General features: G+C 39.6%; 1 protein-coding gene across 1 annotated transcript in view; it reads right to left on the reverse strand.

Moving 5' to 3' along the window:
* FBN2 (fibrillin 2) overlaps positions 1-24,845 on the reverse strand; it is a 352,899-nt gene extending 328,054 nt beyond the window's left edge. Inside the window, exons 1-5 of the mRNA XM_006886013.1 lie at positions 24,592-24,845; positions 23,658-23,740; positions 17,511-17,609; positions 13,172-13,267; positions 2,454-2,549 (exon numbers count right to left, since the gene is read on the reverse strand). Coding sequence (XP_006886075.1) covers positions 2,454-2,549; positions 13,172-13,267; positions 17,511-17,609; positions 23,658-23,740; positions 24,592-24,845 — 628 coding nt within the window. The remainder of the gene's footprint in view (positions 1-2,453; positions 2,550-13,171; positions 13,268-17,510; positions 17,610-23,657; positions 23,741-24,591) is intronic.
* Positions 24,846-25,223: the final 378 nt, after the last annotated feature.

Below are 25,223 nucleotides of genomic sequence, written 5' to 3' on the forward strand. Positions count from 1 at the left end.
CCCCTAGAATTAGCTATTATTGGTTTAAAAATAAATTGTATCATCTGAAAATGTCAAAGTTCATGGTCAAATGACAATACAGAAATCACAATACTGTTCTTTGAAGAAATGACACTTGAGAACCTTAACCAAAGGATTGTGGAAAAAGTCATTTTTAAGAAACATGTTTAAAAATATCCTTACAACTAAGCCATTTACTCATTAATTTTGCCATTTCTCTTGAAAATATGCTACTGTGCATGAAAAAAATGTATGCAAGTCCTTATGGGATTTCCATAAATTAAGTAAGGACTAACAAATCAGATGAATGAATTACTGTTGAAAAATAATGATGTAATGCCTAGAAGTCTCTCAGCTGAAACTCCTCTCGCTTCTCTGCCAGTGAGGAACTGGGCTCGTCTTAGTCAGCTTAGGGATAAAAGAGCAGCAACATTTCCAGAAAAATAAACATCATCTCCACCAATTATGATTATGTTTGAAAATGTACATTTAACCATTTTACATTCTGTGCTGTTTAAATAAACTTAATGTCATCTAGAAAATTTGTGCTCTCCTAGTCTCAGAAACTTATCTTTTTCATGCTAACATTTCATAATTAATTTTCTTCCTCAAACACAAGCATCTGGTAAAGACATTTTCAATTCATCCTAAGTGTAACTATAAACTCTGTCACTTGTGGAATGTACTTTGGTCCCAAGAAACCTCAATTACCTTAGAAATAATATAAATAGTTGATCTCCATATACAGCCAAGGTTTAAAGGCTGCTTAACATCTTATTTTCAAAATTTATCTAATGTTTCAGTCTTCACAAGATCTGACTTGAATGAATATCAAAATCTTTTAGTAAGTATAATGAACATAATTTTTAAATGTAAAGTTTATTTGCAACTCAAAGCATCTCTACATAAACAATCATCACATCAATAATATTTCACTGATAAACCTTTACACACTCTAGGGTTTCACAATAAGAAAGTGTACAATTTTAATGCATTTTAATAGTACTTGTGAAGAAACACTGATGTATGCAGTTATCTTTGCAACATCACTTCAAAATACTTTATTGCAGTATAAATATATAAGCATATAATTTTAAAAATTTTGCCTTTTTGTTAATTTTCAAAAGCACCAGTCAGTGTTATTTTTATGTATCGTATTGTACAATTATCACCATTATCTACTTTAACAGGCTCATTTTCGTTTTAGCTAATTTTTAACTTTTATGGTTCAGTGTAAAATATGTATTTCTCCCTTTTATGAAGCTGAAATCCTTTGATACACCATGTCACACATGTAGTATTAGGACATCATTAACAGCTCACATAGAATCTACAGTTGAAACTTCAAGCATACACAGGCCAATGAGTTTAACTGCTGTTTAAAATTATGGTTAATTGGTTTCATCTTGACTTGACTAACCACCAACCTAGATAATGTGTATATTGTTGGAATATCTACCCAGCATCCATTCCTTCACCCTTTTTCTCCTATCTAAGAGAGTCCCTGTTAGGTCATATACTTAAAATTCCCTTCCATGTAACTCTCAGTAAATTTTCTCCATCTTCTGATCCAATACCTCAAATTTACTGAGTGATAATGGAGATAATGCTATCTTGATCAGGTAAAGGTTCAGACGCTCAAGTTCAAGTCAATCATTATATACAATATAGCTTCTGAAGGTCTATGGCTAAAATAGAGGTTGTCTAAGTAGGTGAACAGGAAAATATGATGTCTCATTAACTGCTAGCAATCATCTTATAACCATAATCAACTCTCGGGTAAGGGAAAACACACAAATGGTGGCAGGGCCATACAAACAGTGTTAATGTACCAAGCACATCCCATTTGAAACTCACTAAGCCCCAGACTTTCTGTAATAGGAAGTGTTTCCTTATTGGCTATCGTGTATACTGTGTACTGTTGAGTCGGTACTGACCCACAGCTGACCCTCCTGAGGGTTTTCAGAGGCAGTTAATTGCACAGGAAGAGACTGCCCATCTTTCTCCCATGGAGCAGTTGGTGCCCTTGAATGACGTGCCTTTGCGATTGCAGTGCTGCTTCTTAGCCACTAGACCACCAAAGCTCCCTTACTGGCTAGGACAACTAAAATCATATTTTGGGGACTGTACAGCCAACGGCATGTTCACTACTGATTCCAATTTGAGTGATCAGAATTGATTATCAATCACTCACATAAGATTATCAGACAGTCATAGACCTAGTGAGTCAGCCTCTTCAACTGTGGTGTTTCTAGCAGGAAAAAAATGTAGACATTCCTGTTGCTATCAATGGTCTTTGAATGTTACCTTGACATTACACACATAGTCAAATAAAAAGGAAAGTGGCTTTTCAGCAGAAACATTGCCATTCAGTTTAAAGAAAAAAAAAAAGACATGCATTTACAATAAAACGGAATATTCCAAGTTGAGCTCTCAATTTCTTTTTTCCTTACCTCTTTCACACTGCGGTCCAGTGAATCCATACACACAAGCACAGCGGTTGGGTCCAATGCAACGTCCGCCATTTTGGCATCCATTTTCACACACAGCTGCATAAAAACACAACAAGAAGCTCATTATCTAGCTAAGCTCCGAATACAGCACAGCTGTGTCAACAGGCTGCCACTTAAGGATCTTTAAATTGCGTCTCTACAAAGTAAGATTCTCTACCTTTAAAACACATGTTCAGTTCACGTTATGCATCTAGGTAAACATATTTAAGTGTATGTTGCAACGTAAGTCTGCACAATTAATACAGGTCATGTCGTTAAGCAAGTAATTGCATAATGATCAGAATCACAAGGCTAGCAAGCTGCTTCTGATGTTCATTTAGTCAGAAGACAACTCCTAGTCCTCCACTTCTGTTCTACCAGTGACAAAATACACTCTTAGGAAATAAAATAGGAAATGAAGCTAAAATGAAGCAAAGTCTGTCAAGCAGGCAGAGGAATATTTTTTTTTTATTAAAGGAGAGGGGAAATGTGATAAATTGAAAAAAATTAAGAGAATATGAAAAGGAAAGGGCAAAGCAAAAATCAGAGAAAATGAAGGGAAAAAAGATAAAGCAGGGAAGGGCAACTTACTTGAAATGCACAGGTAAAGGAGAATGCTATCAACTTTAGAAATCAAATACCAAGAGAAATATCTAATGATAGGGAGTACATGCAGGTTAAAACTATACAAGATCAGAAGGGCAGCATTTACAAACAGATACAGTGAGAAGTCCGGAAGAGGGTATCATAAAAGGATTAATGAAAACAAAAATCATAGGCCAAAACTGTGAAGAATGCTATTACTTTGTGGGGCATTGTGATTACTATTATAAAATAAAATGTGTATGAATGAATGAATAGAAAACCAACTTTCTCAGTAAACTTCCAACCAAATCAAAATAAAACCTAAGCACTTGCGTATAAAATTAAACCAAAGGACACACTATGCAACTAATGATAACAAGCACACAGGACACACACTTCCTTGAACTGGTTTTTATTTGTGACCCAGAAGACCAGGAATTGGGCTGGGTTGCAAAGAGGACCCAGAAGGAGCTGTGGGTTCAGGATGGAAGCTGAGTCACTTCCCCTGCTTACTGCTCCATTCTGCAGCTTTCCTCAGCTCAGAAGCCAGAGGCCATGGTAAGAAGATCTCCTACAGGATCCCTCTTTAGAATCCTTGAGAAACAAGTTCTGGCAGAGGAATTCCAGAACTAAATCTTCTCCAAGAGCATACACTTCTACTAAGAACCAGTCTCACAACTCATCATCCTGAACAGAAACCCTCTGTTTTCACAAATGACAAAGAAGATAGTGACAGTCTATCATCTAGGCGCTCAAATTAAAGATGAGATATATTTGATTATTTAAATTAAAAAGAAGGGAGTTACAGGGCAAAACATATTTAATGAGGTACATGTCAAGAATAGGAAGCTCAACAAGTATTGATATGTGATAAGTATGTAGGTGCAATACTGCTGCTATTCCCACGCTAGGAATATTGAACTTTATTAACTAGTGTCATCCAGAAGGCCTCAAGTTTTTTTCTGTACTGTTGAGAGTGGCAAAAAGAAATATATTTGAGAACAAAAGGTATCTTTCATCTACAGAATGATCTGGTGTGCCTTTGCACCAGTTCAGTTCCCTAAGAAAGACACCTTTCAGTTCCTTCACCATCCCCCAGCTGAGTCTTGGACACGGCTGTGTGGGTCACAAATCCTATGTAGGCCTTCCAGTTCATTATTGTCCTGAAACACAGGAGGGCAGGAAATTAGACAAATAACTGTGGAGGGGAAAACAAAGAGAATAAAGGCCACAGGGAACATGAGAAAGATGGGGGAGGACAGGAATGCTGGAAAAAACAAAACTGTCCATGAACTCCAGGAGTCGACAATTCCAATGGTTGAAAAAGACTGTAAAAGGGCAATGTTAATTTCATGTAATTAATGAAATGTGAGAAATATTCTTCAAATACGATCTAACTATATGAAATGGAAATGAAAGTCAGCCTCTGGTGGATTTTTTCACAACTGCTAATTATGAAAACATGGATGAGACAAAAAAAAAAAAAAAGCCTTCACAGCACTCAGGATCCCCATGGTAGTCCATTTCTACAAAGACTTATAGCCGTAGCACGTAGCCTGTGGAGCAGTCCCACCCGCTCCTGTGGGGTTGCCAAGAAGGAGGACTCCCTTGATGACAGAGGTTTTGGTGATGAGCAAAGAGACTGAGACTCACTGGTATCCTCTCCAGGGACAGTGAGCACTTCCAGACCAGTCACGAGCCAGAACTTGAATAGTCTTATATCCTTGTCACCTAAGAGAGTTACTAATGCATTAAAAATCCCACACATGCCGAGCTTTCACACATAATTGTTCATTCCTTTGGGAGGCAGAATCACATCACCAACAGATAAGAGGGACCCTTTATCTCTTAGCCATTTCATCTTTCTGATTCTCTTTATCTATAAAGGAGACCAAGCAGCCAGCTCTCACCCTCAAGGCAAGGTAAATGTAGGTTTCAAACTTACTGCAGATAAGTTGATTCTGATCCCATTGGTGATTTCAACTCTTATCAACCCTCTATCAAGTTTCTAAGGCTGTAAATCTTTACAGAAGCCTGACCATCTTCATTCCATAGAGGATCAGGTGGATTTGAACCACCAACCTTTCAGTTAGCAGCCTGGTATGTTGTACGTTATATCACTATAACAGCCATAGCCTTATGGTACTTATTTTTACATCACATCAGGAAGCTTACATGAAACTCCACTAGTAAATAGGCACACGTAAGCCTGTGCTGACTTTACTTATTGAGTAATTTGGCATTATCCAACCTCATAGGAGGTTGGAAGAATAAATATAGTCTTACATAAAGCAACTCCATTAATCAAGGATAAAGCAATTCCATATGGTTGCTTATTATAAAGTTCTGTTTACATTTTAATTCCTTTCTTTTTGACTACAGGATATGTGAATGTTAACAGTATTTGCTTTGTAGGCTCCAAAATTTAACATAAAAAGTAAAAGCAAATGAGAGAAATGGGAAATACAGATACAAGAAGACTAAATAAGAAGTAAATTTCTTTCTTTTCAATGCATTATAATGAAATAAAGTTACCTATAAAATAATATTTTTGTAATAAAACTGAAGGCAGAAATTGGTATTCCAACCATAACTGGGAAGAAACTCAAGTATGTCTAAATTTCCATCAGGGAAAGAATGCTGACCACCCAGGAAGAAACACAATGCTCACACCTGGTATTGAGTCTCAAGTCAGATGGGAGAAAAATCCAGGCTACTCAGAAAAATATGAGCTACTCCTTAGCTGCCCACATCAAACCGGGAATGTGTACACTGTTTGTGCTGGTCAGTTTGTAAAGCCGAATGTTGACCACCTAGTGCAGAAGCCTGGGCTTTAGAGAACACTGTTGTTTAACGGACCTTTACTGAGCTCCTACTTTGTGCTAGAAAGAAAGACACATGCACATTTTAATTAGATGATAAAACTTAGCTTAGGGACGGTGATTTGAGTATCAGTCAAGTCAAGAATTATGACTTTATTTTTTTACATGATAAGAATAGCTTCTAAACTACATTTCAACTTTAAAAGGAAGAAATGAACCAACCATATGACTGCAGCATGAAAAAACAAAGCAACGTTTAAAAAGCTGCTGCATCAGGTTAATCCAACTCAGGGTGACCCTCTATTGGGTTTTGAGGCTGTACTCTTTACAGCCAGGGACTGGCCAAGGAGCAGCTGATGGATTCAAATGGATGACCCTGTAGTTAAGAGCCTTATACTAGGCCACCACCAGGGCTAAGTAATTCTGTGGTGTCTGGACTGGAGGAGGACTCATCAACAACTGCCCTGTGCAGATGGCATAAGCTTGTTGGCACAAAGTGAAGAAGACTTCAAGCACTTACTGCAGAAGCTAATACAGATTTCAATATGGTTTACATCTCCACATCAAGAAAATAAAAATCCTCTCCACGGGACCAACAGGTAATATCACAGCAGAGAAAAAAAAAGGAAACTGTCAACAATTTCATTTTACCTGGATCCAAAATCAACACCCATGGGAGCAGCAGTCAAGAAATCAAATTATGAGCAGTATTGAGAAAATCTGCTGTCAAGGACCTCTCCAAAGGGCTAGAGAACCAAGGACATCAGTTTAAAGACTAAATATACATGGGGAGTTCTGGTGGCCTTGTGGTAAGGATTCAGGCTGACAACCCAAATGTATGTTTCAAAGCCATCGGCTGTTCTGCAGGAGAAAGACAGCAATCTCATCCAAGGTAATTTACTGCTTGTTGTACAATTTATTTAAGATATAGATAGATGATAGAAGATAGATGATAGATAGATAGATAGTCAGACAGAGAGAAAAAAATATGACTGTTGACTCAGAACCAACCCACAGCTGACTCTCATGCGGGTTTTCAGAAGCAGAAAGAGACTACCCATTTTCTCCCATGAAGAAGCTGACTGGTGGCCTCAAATCACATGTCTTCAGGATTGCAGCACAGTGTCTTGCCACTAGACCATAAGAGTGCTCTCTCTCCACACACACACACACACACACACACACACACACACACACACACACACGTGTCAGATGTCACTTCATTGCTCAAAATGCTACAACACCTTTTCATAATATTTAAAGTTGATTAAAATTTCTTTGGCACACAAGGCCCTCTCTCTATGTCGCTGTACTCACCTCCTATGAATCTCATCCTTTCTCAGTAACTTCAACAACACTATCTTCCTGTTTCCAGGATATGTGGAGTGTGTTGTTACCACAAGGCTTTTCAATTTACTTTTCCTCTACTAAGGATACTCTTCAGATAAAACTAAACGCACAACCCATTTTCTCATTTGACTCTGGTCTGTGTTTAATTATTCACAGGGATGCCTTCCCTGACTTCTGGTGTAAAGGCTGCTGTTGGTTGGTGCCCTTGAATTGACTGTGACTCATGCTTGCCTGCAAAGAGCACCTTGGGTGCTCTTCCCCAAGACAGATGTGTTTGTTATATTAGCAGTCCATTACTTTTTTTCCAACACCAAAATTCAAAGGCATTGGCTCTTCTGTCATATTTATTCACTGTCCAACTATCTGATGCAAAGGAAGAAACAAAAAAGACATGGCTTCGGAACAGGTGCATCTTAGTCTTTAAACTGACATCCTTGCTCATTAATACTGTGGAGAGGTCCGGACAGCAGATTTTCGCAGTGTGATATGCCTTTAAATTTCTTGACTGCTGGTATCAAGGGTGTTGATCCAAATAAAATGAAACCCCTGACAACTACAATTTTTTTCTCCATCTAAGTACTCAGGAGCAACAGTGTCTCTCTGGAGACTAAGGTGTGCCTGATACAGGCCATGGTATTTGCAATCGCTTGTTATACATCAGAGAATTGGACAATGACTAGGGAGGACAGAAGGAGAGTGGATGCTTTTGAGCTGTGGTGCTGGAGAAGAGTACTGAACGTACCATGGACTGCCAGGAAAACAAACGGATTCATCTTGGAGAGGATTAAACCAAGCTACTCCTTGGAGGCAAGGATTCTGGGGCCTCGTCTGACATACTTTGGACATGCTGCCAGGAGGGACGGGTCCTTGGAGAGGGACATCATGCTTGGGAGGGTGGAGGGATGGCGCAGGAGGGGAAGACCCTCTATGAGATGATTGACTCGGTGACTGGGGTAATCGGTATGGGTGTGTCAGAGGCGGTGCGGTTGGCGCAGGATAGAGCAGGGTTTAGGACTGTTGTGCATAGGGTCACCATGAGTCACAAGCGACTCGACATAACAACAACAACAACAATCAAGATGTTATCTATTTGTCCAGTGGTATTTCTGTTTTCTTAATGTTGACAGATAACCCGCACTAATCTTCAGTAAATATTTCAGCACTTCTCTATCTGCATAACACAGGTTGCTGATGAATCTTCCTCCAGTTCTGATGCCACATTCATCTTCATCTACTCAAACTTCTTGAATTATTTATTCAGGACACAGAACGAACAGTAATGAAGAAAGTATTAAACCTTGATGCAAATATTTTCTGGTCTGAAACCGCACAATATTCCATTGTTCAGCTTCTTGGTCTAAATACAAGTTTTTCATAAGTGCATTGAAGTGCTGTGAAATTTCTAATCTTCTCAATGTTATCCATAATTTGTTATAATTCACACAGTCAAATGTCTTCGCATAATTAATAAAGCACAAAGGATCTTGTTTGATAATTTCTACATTGCATTGGATCATCTATTTTGTAATGGCAGAAATATGATCTCTTTCAACCAGTTGGCCAAGTAGTTTTCTTCCAAAATTCTTAGAATCGACAGCGAGCACATGCAGGGCACCATACGTTAGGTGAAACGAATCAAGTGGTATCTCATCAATTTCTAAGGTCTTATTTTTGGGTAATGCTTTTAGTGCAGCTTGAATTTCTTCCTTCTTGACATTGGTTCTTGATCATATGCTACTTCCTGAAATGGTTCAAGGTCAACCAATGTTTTTTGGTACAGTGACCATGCATATTCCCTACATCTTTTGATGCTTCCTATAATTATCCTATATTCTGCCCACATCAGTCTTTAGTTTTACAACTTGAGGCTTTAATTTGTTCTTTGCTTCTTTTCTATATGAGAAATGTGGAGCCTGTTTTGGGTTTATAATCCTAGTTATTTCGACATTTTGTTCTATTTTCTTTGTATAATCCTGAGCTATCTTTGAAACATTCTGTTCCCTCTTTATTGGTTTATGTTCTAGAGAAAGTTTTAGAGTCTCTTCTGACATCAATCTTGATCTTTTTCTCTCTCCCCTGACTCTAATAATCTTTTGCTTTCTTCATATATATATCCTTGATGTCATCTCACAAATCATGTGGGTTTTGGTCATTAGAGTTCAATGCATCAGATCCAGTCTTGAGATGGTTTTTGAATTTGGTTGGGATAGACTTAAGGTTATATTTTGGTTTTCATGTGTTGTTAGTGTTGTCAAGCTGAGTTCAACTCATAGTGACTTTAGGAACAACAGAGCTGAACCTGTCTTATCCTGTGCCAATCTCACAATCTCGGCATTGAGTTTCATGGGCTTGTTTAGTTTTCTTCAACTTCAATTTCAACTTGCTTCTGAGTAATTGATGCTCTGCCGCACAGTCATCCCAGGCCTTGTGTGACTGCTACAGCTGAGCTTCTCCACCAATCTGACACCTGTGTGGTCCAACCGATGAGGTCTATGTATAGAACTGGCATATACACTTTTCAAAAGCAATGTATAAATCACAAATTGTACAACATTTCATCAATTTCCAGCTTAATTTCTGCCACCAACTCTGTATTTTCCAAATACCACACCTTCTCCTTTGTTCACAAATTTTGCATTCTATTGAGCTAGTATTTTCAATCTGTCTTGATTGTCTGTTCAATTCATTTCAGACTACAAAAAATTATAGAAGTCCTCCAGTTCTTCATGTTTGGCTTTAGTTGTTGGTGCATATATTTGAATAATAATTGCATTAACAGATCTTCCTTGTATGGATAGTAGTATTGCCTTCAGAGTTGATTTAGAAATGTTCTTTTTTCACATAAATGTGACACTATTCCTCCTCAACTGATCATTCCTAGGATAGTAGAGCACATTTTGTCTGATTCAAAATGGCCAATACTAGTTCATTTCACTTCGTTCATCTCTAGGATGTCAATCTTAATGCATTCCATTTCACTTTTTTATAAAATTCCGTTTTCCACGTTCACACTTCATCACTCCAGGTTCCAGTTATTAATTGTTTACTATTTACTAATGTACATGTTTCTCATTTTTTTAAGAGTCTTCCAATATGAGGGGCTCAACTTCTTTCTTAAACTGCTATCTTACTAGTTTAAATCGTACTAAGTTGTCATACATTCATGTTCTTCTCTGCTGAGTAATGAATTTTCTTGGGTTTGTATTTTGTTTATGTAATTTGCTTTATTATTCCTGAAATAACTATCAGGTAGGGATGGTTGTCTCCCACAAACCACCTAGAAAACAAATTTTCAGGTACAGAAAGACTTTCTGACTCAGTGCTTTTTTCTCTCTTCAGACTTCAAATTGTAGCAGCATAAATATGGTATGACCCAGGGTCATCATGGTTAAGTAAGCATCAGCTACTAACATAAAGTTTGCCAGTGTCTCTGAAAGAAAAGACCAATGATCTACCTTTTTTAAAAAAAAGAACTCTGGAATTTCCTGAACAGCACCTACCAAGAACAAGAGAATCTAAATAAAAGCACCTCTTCCATCAAGGGAAAATACTTTCTGTCTCTGGATTTTCCATTTTTGTGTGAGGAGCAGGGGGGAACACATCACATCAGATCTTATATTGCACAAAACTTCAGGAAGATACTACTATCTACATAAAACCAAGACAGACAGAGAAGCTCAATCATGTGAAATGTCTATATGCAAAATTAATTTTGATCAAATTCTCTGACACAGCTCAATCGATATAAGGGCTTTCCCTTGGAGTCAACTATGGCTTATAAACAACAGATCAAAACCTTGCCATATCCTGTACCATCCTCACAATTTCTGCTATACTCAGATCAACTGCTCCTCCAGTCACTGTGCCATTCCATCTCATTGAAGGTCTTCATCTTTCTTTTTGACCGTCGACTTTTTCCAGAATATTGTCTTTTTTAGAAGACTGACCCCTCTTGAAAAGATGCCCAAAGTATTAGATGAAGTCTCACCATCATCACCATTTATTATTCCTAGCCTGATGTCTTTTTCCAAAGGTAGTCCTTCCTGACAACATGCTCCAAATATATGATGCAAAGTTTCACCTTCTGTGTCTCTAGGAGCAACCTGGTTGTACTTCCTCCAAGACAGATATGCTTGTTCTTTTGACAGTCCATAGAATATTCGGTACTGTTCTCCAACACTACAATTCAAGGGCTGGAATACACCCAAATGTATTCATTTACATATTGCCTGTGGCTCATCTGAGCTACAGTGGCAAAACTGAACAGTGGCAGAGAAAAAAGTCACAAGTATTTATTAGCTGACATATATAGACAGAGTTGTCCACCTCTTGACTTTGACATATTTTTTTTCTTTTTCTTTTCGGAGAGGGGAGCGACTTTGACATATTTTTTTTAAAAACTGACTTACTTATTTGACTTACATGCATTTTAGTGGGGCCCTTTATAATACAATATATTGTTGTTAAATGTTCTCAGGTCACATATGACTCATAGTGACCCTATGAACAAAAGATCTGAATCCTGTTCTAGAATTATTATCATTTCTCTAATGTTCATAGAATTTCAAAAGGCATGTTGTTTAGGAAGTGAATGCCAACCCTGCCTCTAAGCCTGTCTTAATCTGGGAGTTCTACCAGAAGCACAGCATCTCAGTATCACAGCAATCCCCAGTTATCTCAGTATAGCAAACTGACAGATAAGCACTGTACCACTTAGAACAATTTTCTTCTCAAACACAATTAACACCAGGCCATCAGACCTGTGACCCTCGGGCCCAACCCACTTTTAAATATAAAGGCCCATCCATCAGGTCCTCACTGATTTAAACAAGAGATATTCATCCCACAGCTGATTGTTAGCTAAATACAATAAATCCGGGTGACTAATCAGCTCACAATAAATTATATAATAATATAATAAATAGAAAGTGATAATTAACTAGAAAGTTTTAAAATAACTGCAACAATAATAAAATTGCATTCATTCAAAAGAAGCAATATATTCTTCTATGCCTGAGACTTGTTCTTTCGCTCTTAAACAAGGTAGATCAGCATCTCTCAATGAGGACATAAATATTAGCAATAAGCTGACATTCTATACGTATCTGTTTAAATCAGCTGTAATCCAGTGAACTGAAATGGAACCATCTTGCAATTTGTGATTCACTGTTAATGTCACATTCCTCTGCTCACCCCGGCACAAAAGCATGTGATTTCCCAGGAAAACCCCACAGATTGGGTAACAGTAACCTACAGGCTTTTCCAGTATGTGTCATATCAGAGAGCTTCGGTGTTGGCATCTCTGCTAAAAGATCTATCAGTGCAGGATATTCTCTAGTGAAGATAAGAGACTTTCTTCATTAAAGCTCTTCACAATGACATTTTAAAAAATAATTTCATATTCCAACATTATGGAATGAATGTATTTGTGTAAAGGACAATTTGTTGAAAAAGCATTCCTCAAAGTGATTCTGACATATCTTACAATCTACAGATATAAAATGAGCACACATACACTTTGAGAGAAAGAGATAAGTATGGAGAAGTTTAGAAAAGAGAGGAGAACAGAGGAGAAAGAAGAAGTGGAAAAGAGAGAGTTGCCAAATTAGAGCTCACAGTTTCTTCTGAAAGCAATGCTTCATGGAGTGAGATAAAGGGAAAACAAGTAAACATATAGCCACAATTTGCATGAAACTTGATAAAGCACTAATCAGATTCAGCATAACCAATATTCTGATGAACAAAAGAGTGAAAGAAAAATCCTTGTATAATAAAAATTATAAATTCAATTGTACTCTATGGCTTACCATATATAAAATTCTTTTTTTAAAGCATCATAAATTTTACAAAATCAAATGTCTCACTGTGAAATAATCAAGCAAACAACTTATTTGTAATAAATCTATCCCAGTGTTTCCTTACGTTGTCCACAGTAGGTGCCAATGTAACCCTTCTGACACTGGCAATGGTCTTCGGCACAGCTTCCACCATTCATGCATCTCACACTGCACTGCTGAACTGCAAAGAGCAAAAGAAAAAGGACATAAAATAGCTCCTGGGAAAACTACAAAACGGATGTCGTGTATAAAATGAGACAAAACATTCATTTCAGAAATGCATACTATGGCTCAAACTATCTTCATTGTTTGTCATAATAGATCAACTTAAAATTTACTGCCATTGGAAGCAAGTCATATAGCTAAACCCCCAGCCAGTTTCCAAAGCTGTACATCTCAGCTTTCTCCTACAGCATCACTAGTGGTGGACTCCCACTGCCAGACAGTCATGGTCTTTGAATTAGCAGAACAACTTCCTAAGACTATGCCACCAGAGATCCCTATATTTATATTCAGACATATATATAGTGCTACTCAGTGTATGTGGAAGGAGGAGTGGCATCCACTTCCATAGTAGCTTGCCTCCGGAAACCCTATGAACCTGGAGAGAGGATGAAAGACACCCAAGCGTCGAGGCCTCTCCTTCATAGGGTCGCTATGGGTCGCCTGCAACTCGATGGCACTTAACAACAACAACAACTCAGTGTATATTTAAAATTACATGTTCTCTCCAGTACTTAAAATACATGTTATCTCCAGTACTTAATGCTTGACAATCAAGGTGTCTAGCAGCATAATGTCTAGCAGACTAGAGGGCTCACTCTTCATTCAGAGTACTGGTAAAGAGCTCCGCCAATGTGTTCGGTGCTGTACCGTCAAAATGGATTTTAGCTCCACTCTCAGGGAGCTTACAGTCCATTAAGTAGACACAAAAAACTAAACTGCTGTAACTTTTTTGAAGAAAACTGCTATAAAAGAGCCTAAATACCAAGGAAGAATACATATACTTGAGCCAGACAAGACCACAGTGACACAGCACTTAAACTGAGACCAAAAAATGATAAAGTGGCAGCCACATGAAAGAGAAGACCTTGAGAGGGAGTGAAAATAGCAAAGTAAAAGATCTTACAAAGGTGAATGATTTGAAAAATCAAATCCTTTTTGAAAAATTAAAATATCCATGTGGATAAAACGAAGTGAACTGAGAAAAGACGATCTTGTCCAATCAGGCAGATTCCAGATAATGTAGTTCTATCCATGGAAGGGCTTTCCACAAGGAAACCTGGAATCACTGAAAGGATTTAAATAATAGGTTTCGATGGTATGACTTATAATTTTAAAAAGATAAACTGCTGTGTAAGGGAAGGATTTGAAGAGGTCAACGGCAGAAGTCCATAAACTCAACAGAGGGTTACTGTAAAAGCCCAGGCAAGAGACAAATGTAGCTTGGTTCCCATAACAGTGGTGGATATGGAAAGCAGAAAATATATTTTCCAACAGAAACAAAAATATTCTTCAATTATTTCACACGGAAAAAAACGGAATTAATTGCTTAGGCAACTGAATAGATTGCAGTGACTCTTTCTGGGATAGGAGAAAATGTGGACGTGATCAGAAGTGAAGGAAAAGTTCTATTATGAACTTAGAGTGCTAAGTTTCATGTGCTTATTGAGCATCCAAGATCCACTGTGACCAAATTGATTCTGACTCCTGAAGAGGCCACAGAACACAAGAGCACTATCCCATAGGGCTTCCGGGGCTGTAAATATTTAAGGAAGCTAACTTTCTTATCTTTCTCCCAAAAGAGTAGTTTAAAGGGTCAAACCACTAACCTCTTGGTTAGCAGTCCTGAAACTGACCTCTCGTTGTTGCTATGCATTGATGGATTGGAATTAATGCCTAGCCATCCATACAGAGGGTTTTCAGAAGCAGTAAACTGCCTGACTGAGGAGTGTCCATATTTCTCCTGCTGAGCACCTAGTGGATTCAGACCCCTTGCCTTTGGGTTGGCAGTGTAACTCCTTACTACCAAGCCACCAGAGCTCAAATATGAATGAGCAGGAGAAAATGGAAAAAGAAAATGGAACAGATGGGTGTGTAGTATAGCTGAGGTATTTAGAAAAAATTATGTTATCAACAAACTAACAATAGTTGAGGACATCTATAGAAATTATCCACCCAAAACAGAGAGGAATCTTGGGGATACTAAAATTTTCAGAAAAAAATATGAGAAAAACAAGAAAAGGAAAGCTGAGGAGAAGTGATATTATGGAAGATGATAGAAAAGACAGAATCTCAGGAAGACAGTGCTTAATAATGCTAAATGCTTTCAAGAGGTCAAGCAGGTCGACTGGAAGAATTAGAAAAGTCCTTGATGTAAAGGGATCAAGGTCAGGTGAATGCTTCTATTTCCACTAAACTTGACACCATAAGCTAAGGGCAGACTCATGAATGTTCACCTGGCCTAGATGCACAGATAAAAAGCTTGGATAATAAAATTTCTCCAAGACTGAGTTTTTGCTGATAGCATCTATTAGAACAGTAACTACTATACAAAGTCCAAGACAGGGACAAGGATATCTTTTAGACAGAGTAGGAGAGGAAACACATTCATCAGAATGATCTAGAAGTTTCAAAGAGCTGAAGACAGAGGAAAATGAAAGATTATATGCAAAGAATGTGCAACTGGAGCTTTCATCAGAAACTCCATGTGAAAAAGGGCTCTTCAGCTGCTGAAGTGCAGTCAAGGCGGCAGACTTGCTGGGATCAAGAATTTTGTTCGGTGAGTTTTTCAAGGTATCTGAGAATGACAAATACCATACAAATTCTGAATCTTTTAGCTGCCTTCTCCTGAATCCAACACTCCGTATGAATTCTTGTAGGGGAAACTTATTAGAAATAATTTAACAATACAACATTTTCACACTAGTTTGACACATATTTTAAGCATTTGTTAAACATTTAAAGAATATTTGCTTCTGTCTTGTTGTAATCTTTAAAAATTGGCCTAAAAGATTAGTCTTGCACCTTAAAGATCCAGTAATTTCTAATTAGACCACAAATGGTACATTCTTAATCCATGCATAGCTATTTAACAGAGCTTTTGTGCTTTAATATGTGTAAAGTACAATGAATTATTATGTGTAAAGTACCTGGCATGAGGTCAGTGCTCAACTCATTACTTCTCAATCCTGTTCTCTTTTCCCTCAAGTTAACCAACTCATTACTTCTCAATCCTGTTCTCTTTTCCCTCAAGTTAACCAAAGAAACCCAGTATTTAGTAACAGTAATTATGAAAAACAACATAGGTTAGGAGTTGAGAATATAGGCTTGTGTATAAATTCAAGCCTAGATTATTCTGGGTAAGGTACTAAACCTATATGTGCTTATAGAGTGAGTTCAAGTGTGTCAGAGATGACGAGGACAACACACAATAGGACAGGGTTCAGGTCTGCTCATAGGGTCATTATGAGTTGCATTCAACTCAACAGCACCTGACAACAATAACATCCAATGAACTACAATTACATACAAAGACTTACTTGTCCCATAACTCTTCTGCTGAACATGCAGAGCATACACAACCAGTATTAAATCATTTTTCTTCATGAAAACCCTGATGGTGTCAAAGATTTTTATTCCAACTGTGAGTTGATCCTGACTCATTGCCATGACACAGGACAGAGCAGAACTGAGGTTTCTGAAGATGTAAATTATAACAGGAAGAAACTGCTCCATCTTTTTACTGAGGAGCTGCTGGTGGGTTTAAATAACCCAGTGCTCAGCTGGAAGGTCAATACTTGGTGCTACTAGAACATCAGGACTCTTAAGATTAATACAGACCTAGTTATGGAGGAGAAAGGAAGACACCCCCCCCCCCAACCAGGTAGACTGACACAGTGAGTACATCAATGGGCTTAAGTGTGTCAGAGAATGTGAGGGTGACACAGGATAGGACAGGGTTCAGATCTATTGTTCATAAGGTGGGTCGTAATGAGTTTTATTAGACTTGACAGCACCTAACAACAACAAGAGTTTATGAGCAAAGGTTCGATGGGTAAGCCCACAATTAACCCACTATGACACCAGGGCTCTTAACTTTAATACAGACTTAGTTTATGAGGAAGGGGCCCAGGTAGTTCGACACTGACCCAAAAGGTCTGTGGTTTGAGCACACCCATGGCCCCATGAGAGAAAAGCCCTGGAAATCTGCTCCTATAAGAAAATAATATCTTTTTAAAAGTCTATGGGGCAGTTCTCCTCTGCTCTGTAACGACACAAGCGAGTCACCATCAACTCAGTGACACAGACAACAGCACTTTAAAAGGAAAACTATGCTGGATGTCTTCATTTAAAGGATATTTAATATTTACAAAGGATCTTAAGGAAAACACATTGAACCAAGTCACACATAAGAAACATACTTGATTTTGATCCACAGCTAGGTGATATCTGGCCACTGGAACAAGTACACATGTTAGGACGGGAACAAAATCCATCTCCACAACTATTCCTACAAATTGCTGTAAAAAGTACAAGAAACAGAATGATTATGCAGCAGACTATATAAAGCAAGCAAGCTTTACTTAATTCAACAATGAATGTGAAAATTTTAGATGTGAAATATATGATTTATAAAAGATCTAATTTTGGATATGAAATTACCCTTTTCAGACACAAGAGTAACTCTCACATATATCCAGAAGATAATGTGAAAGTAGGAATTCCAGAGGATTCATGGTAAAAAGTTGTGCTGCCAACCCAAAGTCATGTGGTTCGAATCTACCAGCTGCTCCATAGGAGAAAGATGAGAAATCTCCTCTCAGGCAATATATTGCCTCTGAAAACCCACTGGAATGTCAGCTATGAGTTGGTCCCAATTTGATGGTACATAATAACAACAATGTGCAAATAAATGGAGCTATTTCAAGTACCACAACTCTAAATCTTTAACTTTCTTAACAGCACCGGCTGTCTTTTCCACTCAAATAAATAATAGAGTTTATATGCAGAAGTCCAAAGGCACTTTTGATCTCAGGGAACTGGGAGGGCTGGGAGAAGCCCAGAGTCCAGCATATATACTTTTAGCAAACATATTCTATCTTGTAAAGGATGTTTACAGGGAAAGCGAGAATGTGAAATTGGCTGCGCTGGAAACTCCAGACTCTAATGACCTGGCCAACCCCCAGGGGTTCCATACACATTCCTTCCCAGCTGGTGGGGGACCTGCCCCATCATCAATCTTTGTTCTTCTTTAATAATTTCTCCTCTCCTTCCTCCACTCTTTCTTTTCTCGTATTATCTCTATACCTTAGCTCCTCCCTATTCTGAAAAGCTACTAGGACATTTTGATGGAAGGAGACTTAAGGCCTCCTGCAGCTATGACCTACAATGAACACAAAGGTATGAGGGTCATCTCAGTAAAGAATGTTAGGCACATTGACACAGCACATACCACAGACACAAAAAATTTTCACCCAAGAGTCTAATAATGGAAGCTGCCACCCATCATTAGGGTTGGTTCATCTCGAAGCTAATAGATTTATTACCATACCTACAGTTGAATTCTTTCTTTACAGAGAAAGTCTGAAAGTTTGTATTCTTTAATGCTCTATGAATGGATAAATGAGGAGAGAATGTGAATGCCATGAAACGAATGGCGAGTCATTTATGCAAATGTGCCTCCATCTTTTGTTTGGGAGGAACCACAGCAATGTACATTCTATAAAAGCAAGCAAACTCGAAAATTCACTTTATTCCTTAAAGTGTCTTTTAAAATCCATATGCAAGCATCTCTATTCATATTCCACATCAGAAAAAAAAGTCACAATGTGTGGTATATAGATAAAAAAAAAGTCAAATTATAGACAAGAATAAGGTTTCTGCCATGAGATTAACTATGAATTCTTTAAAAATGTACGTGCATTTCTGACCATAGTTAACTCTCTCCAATAACAAAACTCATGTTCATTGCCATAAAGTCCTAACTGACTCATAGCTCACCCTTCAGTGGGAAGCTGTAAATTGCATAGGAGGTTTCCTGTCTTTCTCCCTCAGAGACGCTGGTGGATTGAATCAGCCAGAGAGATACAATGTGAGCTAGCAATGTAACTCCCTAGGACTGGAACGTCACATCACCAGGAACAAAAACCTCACTAAAATACTGCTTCATGCCTAAACCTTCACTATTCCAAAGCAAGCTGGTTCTCAGTTGAAATCAAAAGATTCTCAATCCAGCTAAGGTTGGAAGACTCGAGATGAGCCATCAGACAGTTGCCTGTTACAGCTATAAGTGTTTATATTCATGAGGTCCTTTCTCTCCACACTTGCCTCAGACTATAGTTTGCCTCATCTGTCTCTCCCACAATACAAAGATGTTCAAAGCTGGAGGGAGACAAAGATGACCATGACACTGAGAAGTCAGTGATGCAAGAAAGTACATGATACTCAAGATGTCTGAGGCTGTGATCCTGCTTTACCACCGAATCACTGTGAGATAATAAAAATTAAAAACTTACAGACTGTCTGGGTTCTGTTTTCTCATTGGTAAGAGATCAAAAAAGGATTATATTCTGTGTATTTTGAAGTCTCATTTGGTTTCAAATGCTGTCATGCTAGGCCAACAACACCCTGCTGTCATTTCACTCATCAAAATGTAGGTTAGAGCATAATTTCACAGTCAAGAAATTAATAAACAAACTTATTCATAGCTTCATTCTTGAGAAAGATTTTCGAAAAGTAAAAGTGGAAAAGCCAATCCTATTCTTTTGGAAACAAGTATGTAGAAGTCTGGAAGTACTTCTGTGATCTTTTCAGGCCATAACTAAGAACAACACACAAAGACATAAATCAAAATGCACAAGGTTTCCAGCACTTTGAGAAACATATTTTCCTTTTAATATCTTCTGCTCAAAAAGCCTGGTTAAAGTCAAACAGATTAAAATGCTAGAATTTCTTGTCAGCATCTTTCTTTATAGAATGACATTAGAACATAAATATGAAGAAATTAATCTTTGGTCTTCATTTATTTTTTTTCTTTTTTTGGTACATTGCCAGAGAGTTTTTATTTTGCTAAAATTACAGAATATAAACATAGAAAAAGTCAATACACACATCAACTTAATTCACTATTATAAGGTAACTGGATTTTGATTTACAGCTTTTTGAATCCAGGAGAGAAAGATCCTGGCTGAGATGAATTGACACAATAACTGGGGTACTGGGAGTAGGTGTGTCAGAGACAGTAGACTGACTCAGGAGAGGGCAGGGTTCAGAGCTATTGTGCATGGGGTCGCTGTGATTTACAGGTGACTCACGAGCACAAAACAACATGTTCTCTGAGGGAGGGGGATGGGAAGTCTCCTCTCCTTGGGTTTTTACAGTCTCAGAAACCTGATGGAGGATCACTATGAATTAGAACCAAATGACAGAAGCAGAATTGATGCCTTTGAGTTGTGGTGCTGGAGAAGAGTATTTGAACATGTTATGGACTATCAAGAAAATGAACAGGTCTGTCCTAGAGAGAATGAAACCAAGCTGCAACTTGGAGACAAGGATTTTGAGACTCTGTCTCACATACTTTTAGCATGTTGCCAGGAGGGACCGGTCTCTGAAAAAGGATCATGCTTGGAAGGGTCAAGGGATAGCACAGGAGAGGAAGATGCTGGATGAGACGAAATGGCACAATAACTGGGGTATTAAGTGAAACTGGCTCAGAACAGAGCAGGATTCAGAGCTATTGTGCATAGGATCACTATGAGTTGTAGTCAACTTGACAGCACATAACAACAAATAGCAATGTATTTTAGTTATAATTAATTTTATTATTAAATCCATCACATTTAAAGTTAAAATAATTTCACTCTAAAAATTAACTCTGAATTGAATGCAGAGCACTACAAAATAAAGATGAGATCTAGAAGAGGATATAAAGCTTAGAGACATAGTCTTTCTTTTAAGCACTATTCTACACTTTTGAGTATTTTAATTACTTTTAAATGTGGTAAGTGTTTTTGCAGCAACCTTTTGACACAAGTGCTATATTTTTTTTAAAAAAATAATGGCAATACTTAGATTGATTTATGATATAGGTACATGCCAGTGTATTTCATAAGAATGGAAGTATTCCAAGTAATAGAAATGCACCTCTAATTTTTATTGCTATTCTGACAGTTTCAGAGGTGATCCTCTAAGTAAGTAAAGAGCATAAGCTACTCAAAGATCAAAAGTTATGTAAAGATGAGACCTGTAGGGCCATACGTATATGTGAAATATTCTGGAAGATCCTATGCTCTGGAATTCCCATTTTACACACATCCAATAAAAACTGACTTTACAGATTTTCAACACGTAGCATAAACCAATCCCTTCTCCTCGGCTGCACTCCAACTCAATAATGGCAGTCACCTTCATTACGGTGCACTTGGTGAGTCAGACTTTCCGCAGTGCCTAAGTCACTCCCGGCTGGAATGGCAGGTGTTTGGTGAGTGACGTTAGCTGTTTCAAGCTTCTAGGAAACTATGGCCATTTAAAACAGCTACGATAATGCCCTACTGGCCTCAAAGAGTAAATGCACCAGCCATAAATGCCTCCCATACAGGACTTCTGAACTAGAGAGATGGAAGAACACAATTTTCTTCCCCCCACCCCTTACTCCTGGGTAAAAATGAACATCCATACTTTGAAGGTTTTTTTGGAAAATTATGAAGCATTTAAAGAAAAGTTATGTATTTCTAATCTTGCCTTATCACTGGAGACTGTGGGGCTTTCATGTTAAAAGAGAGCGAAGAAGAAGAAACTGACCTTCACAACACTTTGCAGTTGATTCATTTTTCTTAAACTACACTGAAATAATATTAAAGGTCAATCTCATACCCACAAAACCAATAAATATAGAGTTAGAGATGCCACTACATCCTTATTATTCCTTGGTAACGTGGTTTCAACTTGCCCTTTCTCTCTGTTCATAGTTACATAATTATCTTTTCCCTGGAGAATATCGAGGTCAAGCTAAAGTCAAGATTGGCTCTAAATGAAATGTACTGTGCCTAATACCTAGCTCCCATCAGCCAACACAAATGTGGCTGGCTCTATAAACACATAAGAAGAGGCCAGTCGCACATCAATTCACTATTTCACAGACCTGGGAAATAAGACATTCTATTGCCCATTGGTAACATCAGGACGGATGGTGAAGAGATTGAGATTGTTCACAGCTTCAGTTTGCTCGGCTCCACAGTCAACACTCTTGGCACCAGCAGCCAGGAAATAAAAAAACGTATCACAATGGGAAAGTCTGCTGTTAGGGACCTCTCCAAAGTACTCGCCTGATACAGGCCATGGTCTTTGCAATCACTTGTTAGGCATCGGAGAGTTGGACAAAGACTAGGGAGGATAGAAGGAGAATTGATGCCTTTGAGCTGTGGTGCTGGAGAAGAGTATTGAATGTACCATGGACTGCCAAGAAAACAAACAGATTCATCCTGGAGAGGGTTAAACAAGGCTACTCCTTGGAGGCAAGGATTCTGGGGCTTCGTCTGACATACTTTGGACATGTTGTAAGGAGAGACAGGTCCTTGGAGAGGGACATCATGCTTGGTTGGGTGGAGGGACAGCGCAGAAGACCCTCTATGAGATGGATTGATTCAGTGACTGGGGTATTCGGGATGGGTGTGTCAGAGGCAATGTGATTGGCACAGGATAGAGCAGGGTTTAGGGCTGTTGTACATAGGGTCGTTATGAGTCACAAACGACTCGACGGCACATAACAACAACAACAACAACAACAACATAGCACATCACTGAGAGGTTAACATCTAAGAAGCTCAAAAGACAGAAATTAGAAAGCAGTGTATACACTTTGGAAACTAAATGAAATAATAAAAGCATTCAATATCAGATATGCAGGTGTGCAGCACTTCCCAAACTTTTAAGAGTCACTGTGAGATCAAGGGTTTGGAAACTCTAAGTTGAATTGTCTTCCAAAAAAATGTCAAGCCACTTTCAAGAGTTCTTTTCCAAAATTTTGTTAACCTGGGTCAATCCTAAATCTGTGAGAGTGTGCCTTTTATATCTATATTATGTGGTGCTGGGAGGAAACCAAGGACAATAAAGTGGTTTTGTATGCAGGCCTAAGAAAGCTACATCTTCAGAAGGCCTGAACCTCAAGCAGAGTCAAAAAGCCAGATAATTTACATAATCACATTGTGGTCTTATCTGGACTCTTTTAGGAGGAAGGCAGCTTTGAGTTATCTAGGGAATTGCTCTGCTTCCCCTTCAGTTTGTATTATTAATAGACCCAGAAAGATAAAACTTCAAGTATCTTAAACACTTTTATCACTATTGCCCTTCAACAGGGTCTAGAATCAAAGTCAGAACTGAAGCATCTAAGATGTTCCCTATTCATCATTCAAATGGGGACTTGGCCAGCTTATCACTGTTCTAAGGCTACTTGATGCTAAGGTATCTGTGTGTCCAGACAACTGGATGCAGGAGGCTGGCCTTGTAGAAGAGGTCCAGTGCACTACCCTAAGTTGTGGGCCCCCCACCCCCACCCCACCCCAGGCACTCACGGACAATACACTGGTTTCCTCCAGGGAGTGTCTTCCATCCAGGGCAGCAGTATGAGTGGAACCTGGAGCCACACACGTTGGGCCTGCAATAGACAAGAGCGGTCACACAGGGGTAGGGATGAGTGAAGAAACACTGTACAGAGTTTCCTAAACAAAATCCCAACAAAGTTTGTTTCAAGAGAATAAACCCACCAAAGAAAACCACCCTGTAAATTCTCGAAGGTTGGAAAGGAGAAGTGGAAATAAGTGGGCTGGATGCTGGAATGGGGGAGGGTCAGTAACTTCTAAAAACATTCCCTTTCATCTGTCTTTCCTTGCTTGCCTTCTTTAAGGGCCCAAAGAGACATGGAAACATATAATTTGCTACCATTCTAGCCTCTGTATGCAGAGAACAAAGGGGACACCCTGTTTCAAAACTCTTGTCCTCCCTCTACCAAGTCTATCCTTCTTCGGGTAACTTCTACTTTGGCCCCTAAGAGTCCGGGAACGCACGTCGGAAGGTGGAGCTCAGGGGCTGATAAGATTTGATGTAGCTGCCCTGGAACGCAGTCCCTCACGCATCTTAAAACAAAAGGCTCTGGAGCGGCGCCGCTGACGGCGGGGAGCGAGCAGGATCCACACTGCCTGGCACCTGGAAGAGCCAAGCCCACCTTCTGCACTGCATTTGGAACCTGTTCCTGGAAGAGGGGTTATCCACACACACTGCACCTTAGGACCCCACACCCAACGTCTGCCTTCTGACTCCCCAAGGAGGACCTTCCACCCAGAGTTGCACAGGAGGGGAAGGCGCCCCTGGGGGTCCTCGGGGTGTCCTGGGTAGACTGCACCAAGCCTGTAGGAAGGAATGAAAACCACCAAACAGGGATGTCTGTCTATTCCCCCCATCCCATTCTGTGTCCTCCACTCCGTGGCGCGAGGCTGGCTGTCCACCTACCCTCTGAGTACATCCTGCTGTCCCCGTCTGCGGACTCGGCTGGCCACCGCAGCTCCCTCCTCTCGGAACTCGGGTGCAGAGAATCCACCTTCGGAGCCCGCTCCCGCGGCCCGGACCTGTTGCGGTGCCGGCTGAGCCCGCGGCTGCTTGGGCGGCGGAGGCTGAGGCTGGCCGGCCGTGCCCTGCGCCCAGAGCGCCACGCAGCCGAGCCACACGAAGTAGGGCTGGAGACAGAGTCGCCGCCGCCTCTCCATAGCGTGCGCCGAGAGCGCGGGGGACCTAGGCCCGTAAAGAGGAAACGATGAAAGACAAAATCTGCACGGGCACAGAAAAGTCAGGATCTAGCACTCCTGCCTCTGGTTCCCGCAACCCCTGCTCTAGCAGGAGCCGTGAGCGCAGCGCCGGTCCTGGGGTTGCGCGGGGCGCCAGGCGCGGGCTCTAGCGCAGCGGGCGGCGAGGCGCGGCGGCGGTGCGGCGGGCAGCCCCGCGCGGTCCACGTTGCATCCCCCGGGCCACGGCCCCGAGCGACTCCCGAACCTCTGGCGGGCGGGGGCGGGAAATTACAAAAGTAACCCGAGCGGCTGCAGCGTAAAGTTACAAAGAAAGCGGACCTCGAGGGGGGGAAACTGCCT

The sequence above is a fragment of the Elephantulus edwardii genome, unplaced genomic scaffold (assembly GCF_000299155.1).
Source record: "Elephantulus edwardii isolate Elephantulus edwardi_28Jun2011 unplaced genomic scaffold, EleEdw1.0 scaffold00046, whole genome shotgun sequence".
Taxonomy (NCBI): Eukaryota; Metazoa; Chordata; class Mammalia; order Macroscelidea; family Macroscelididae; genus Elephantulus; species Elephantulus edwardii.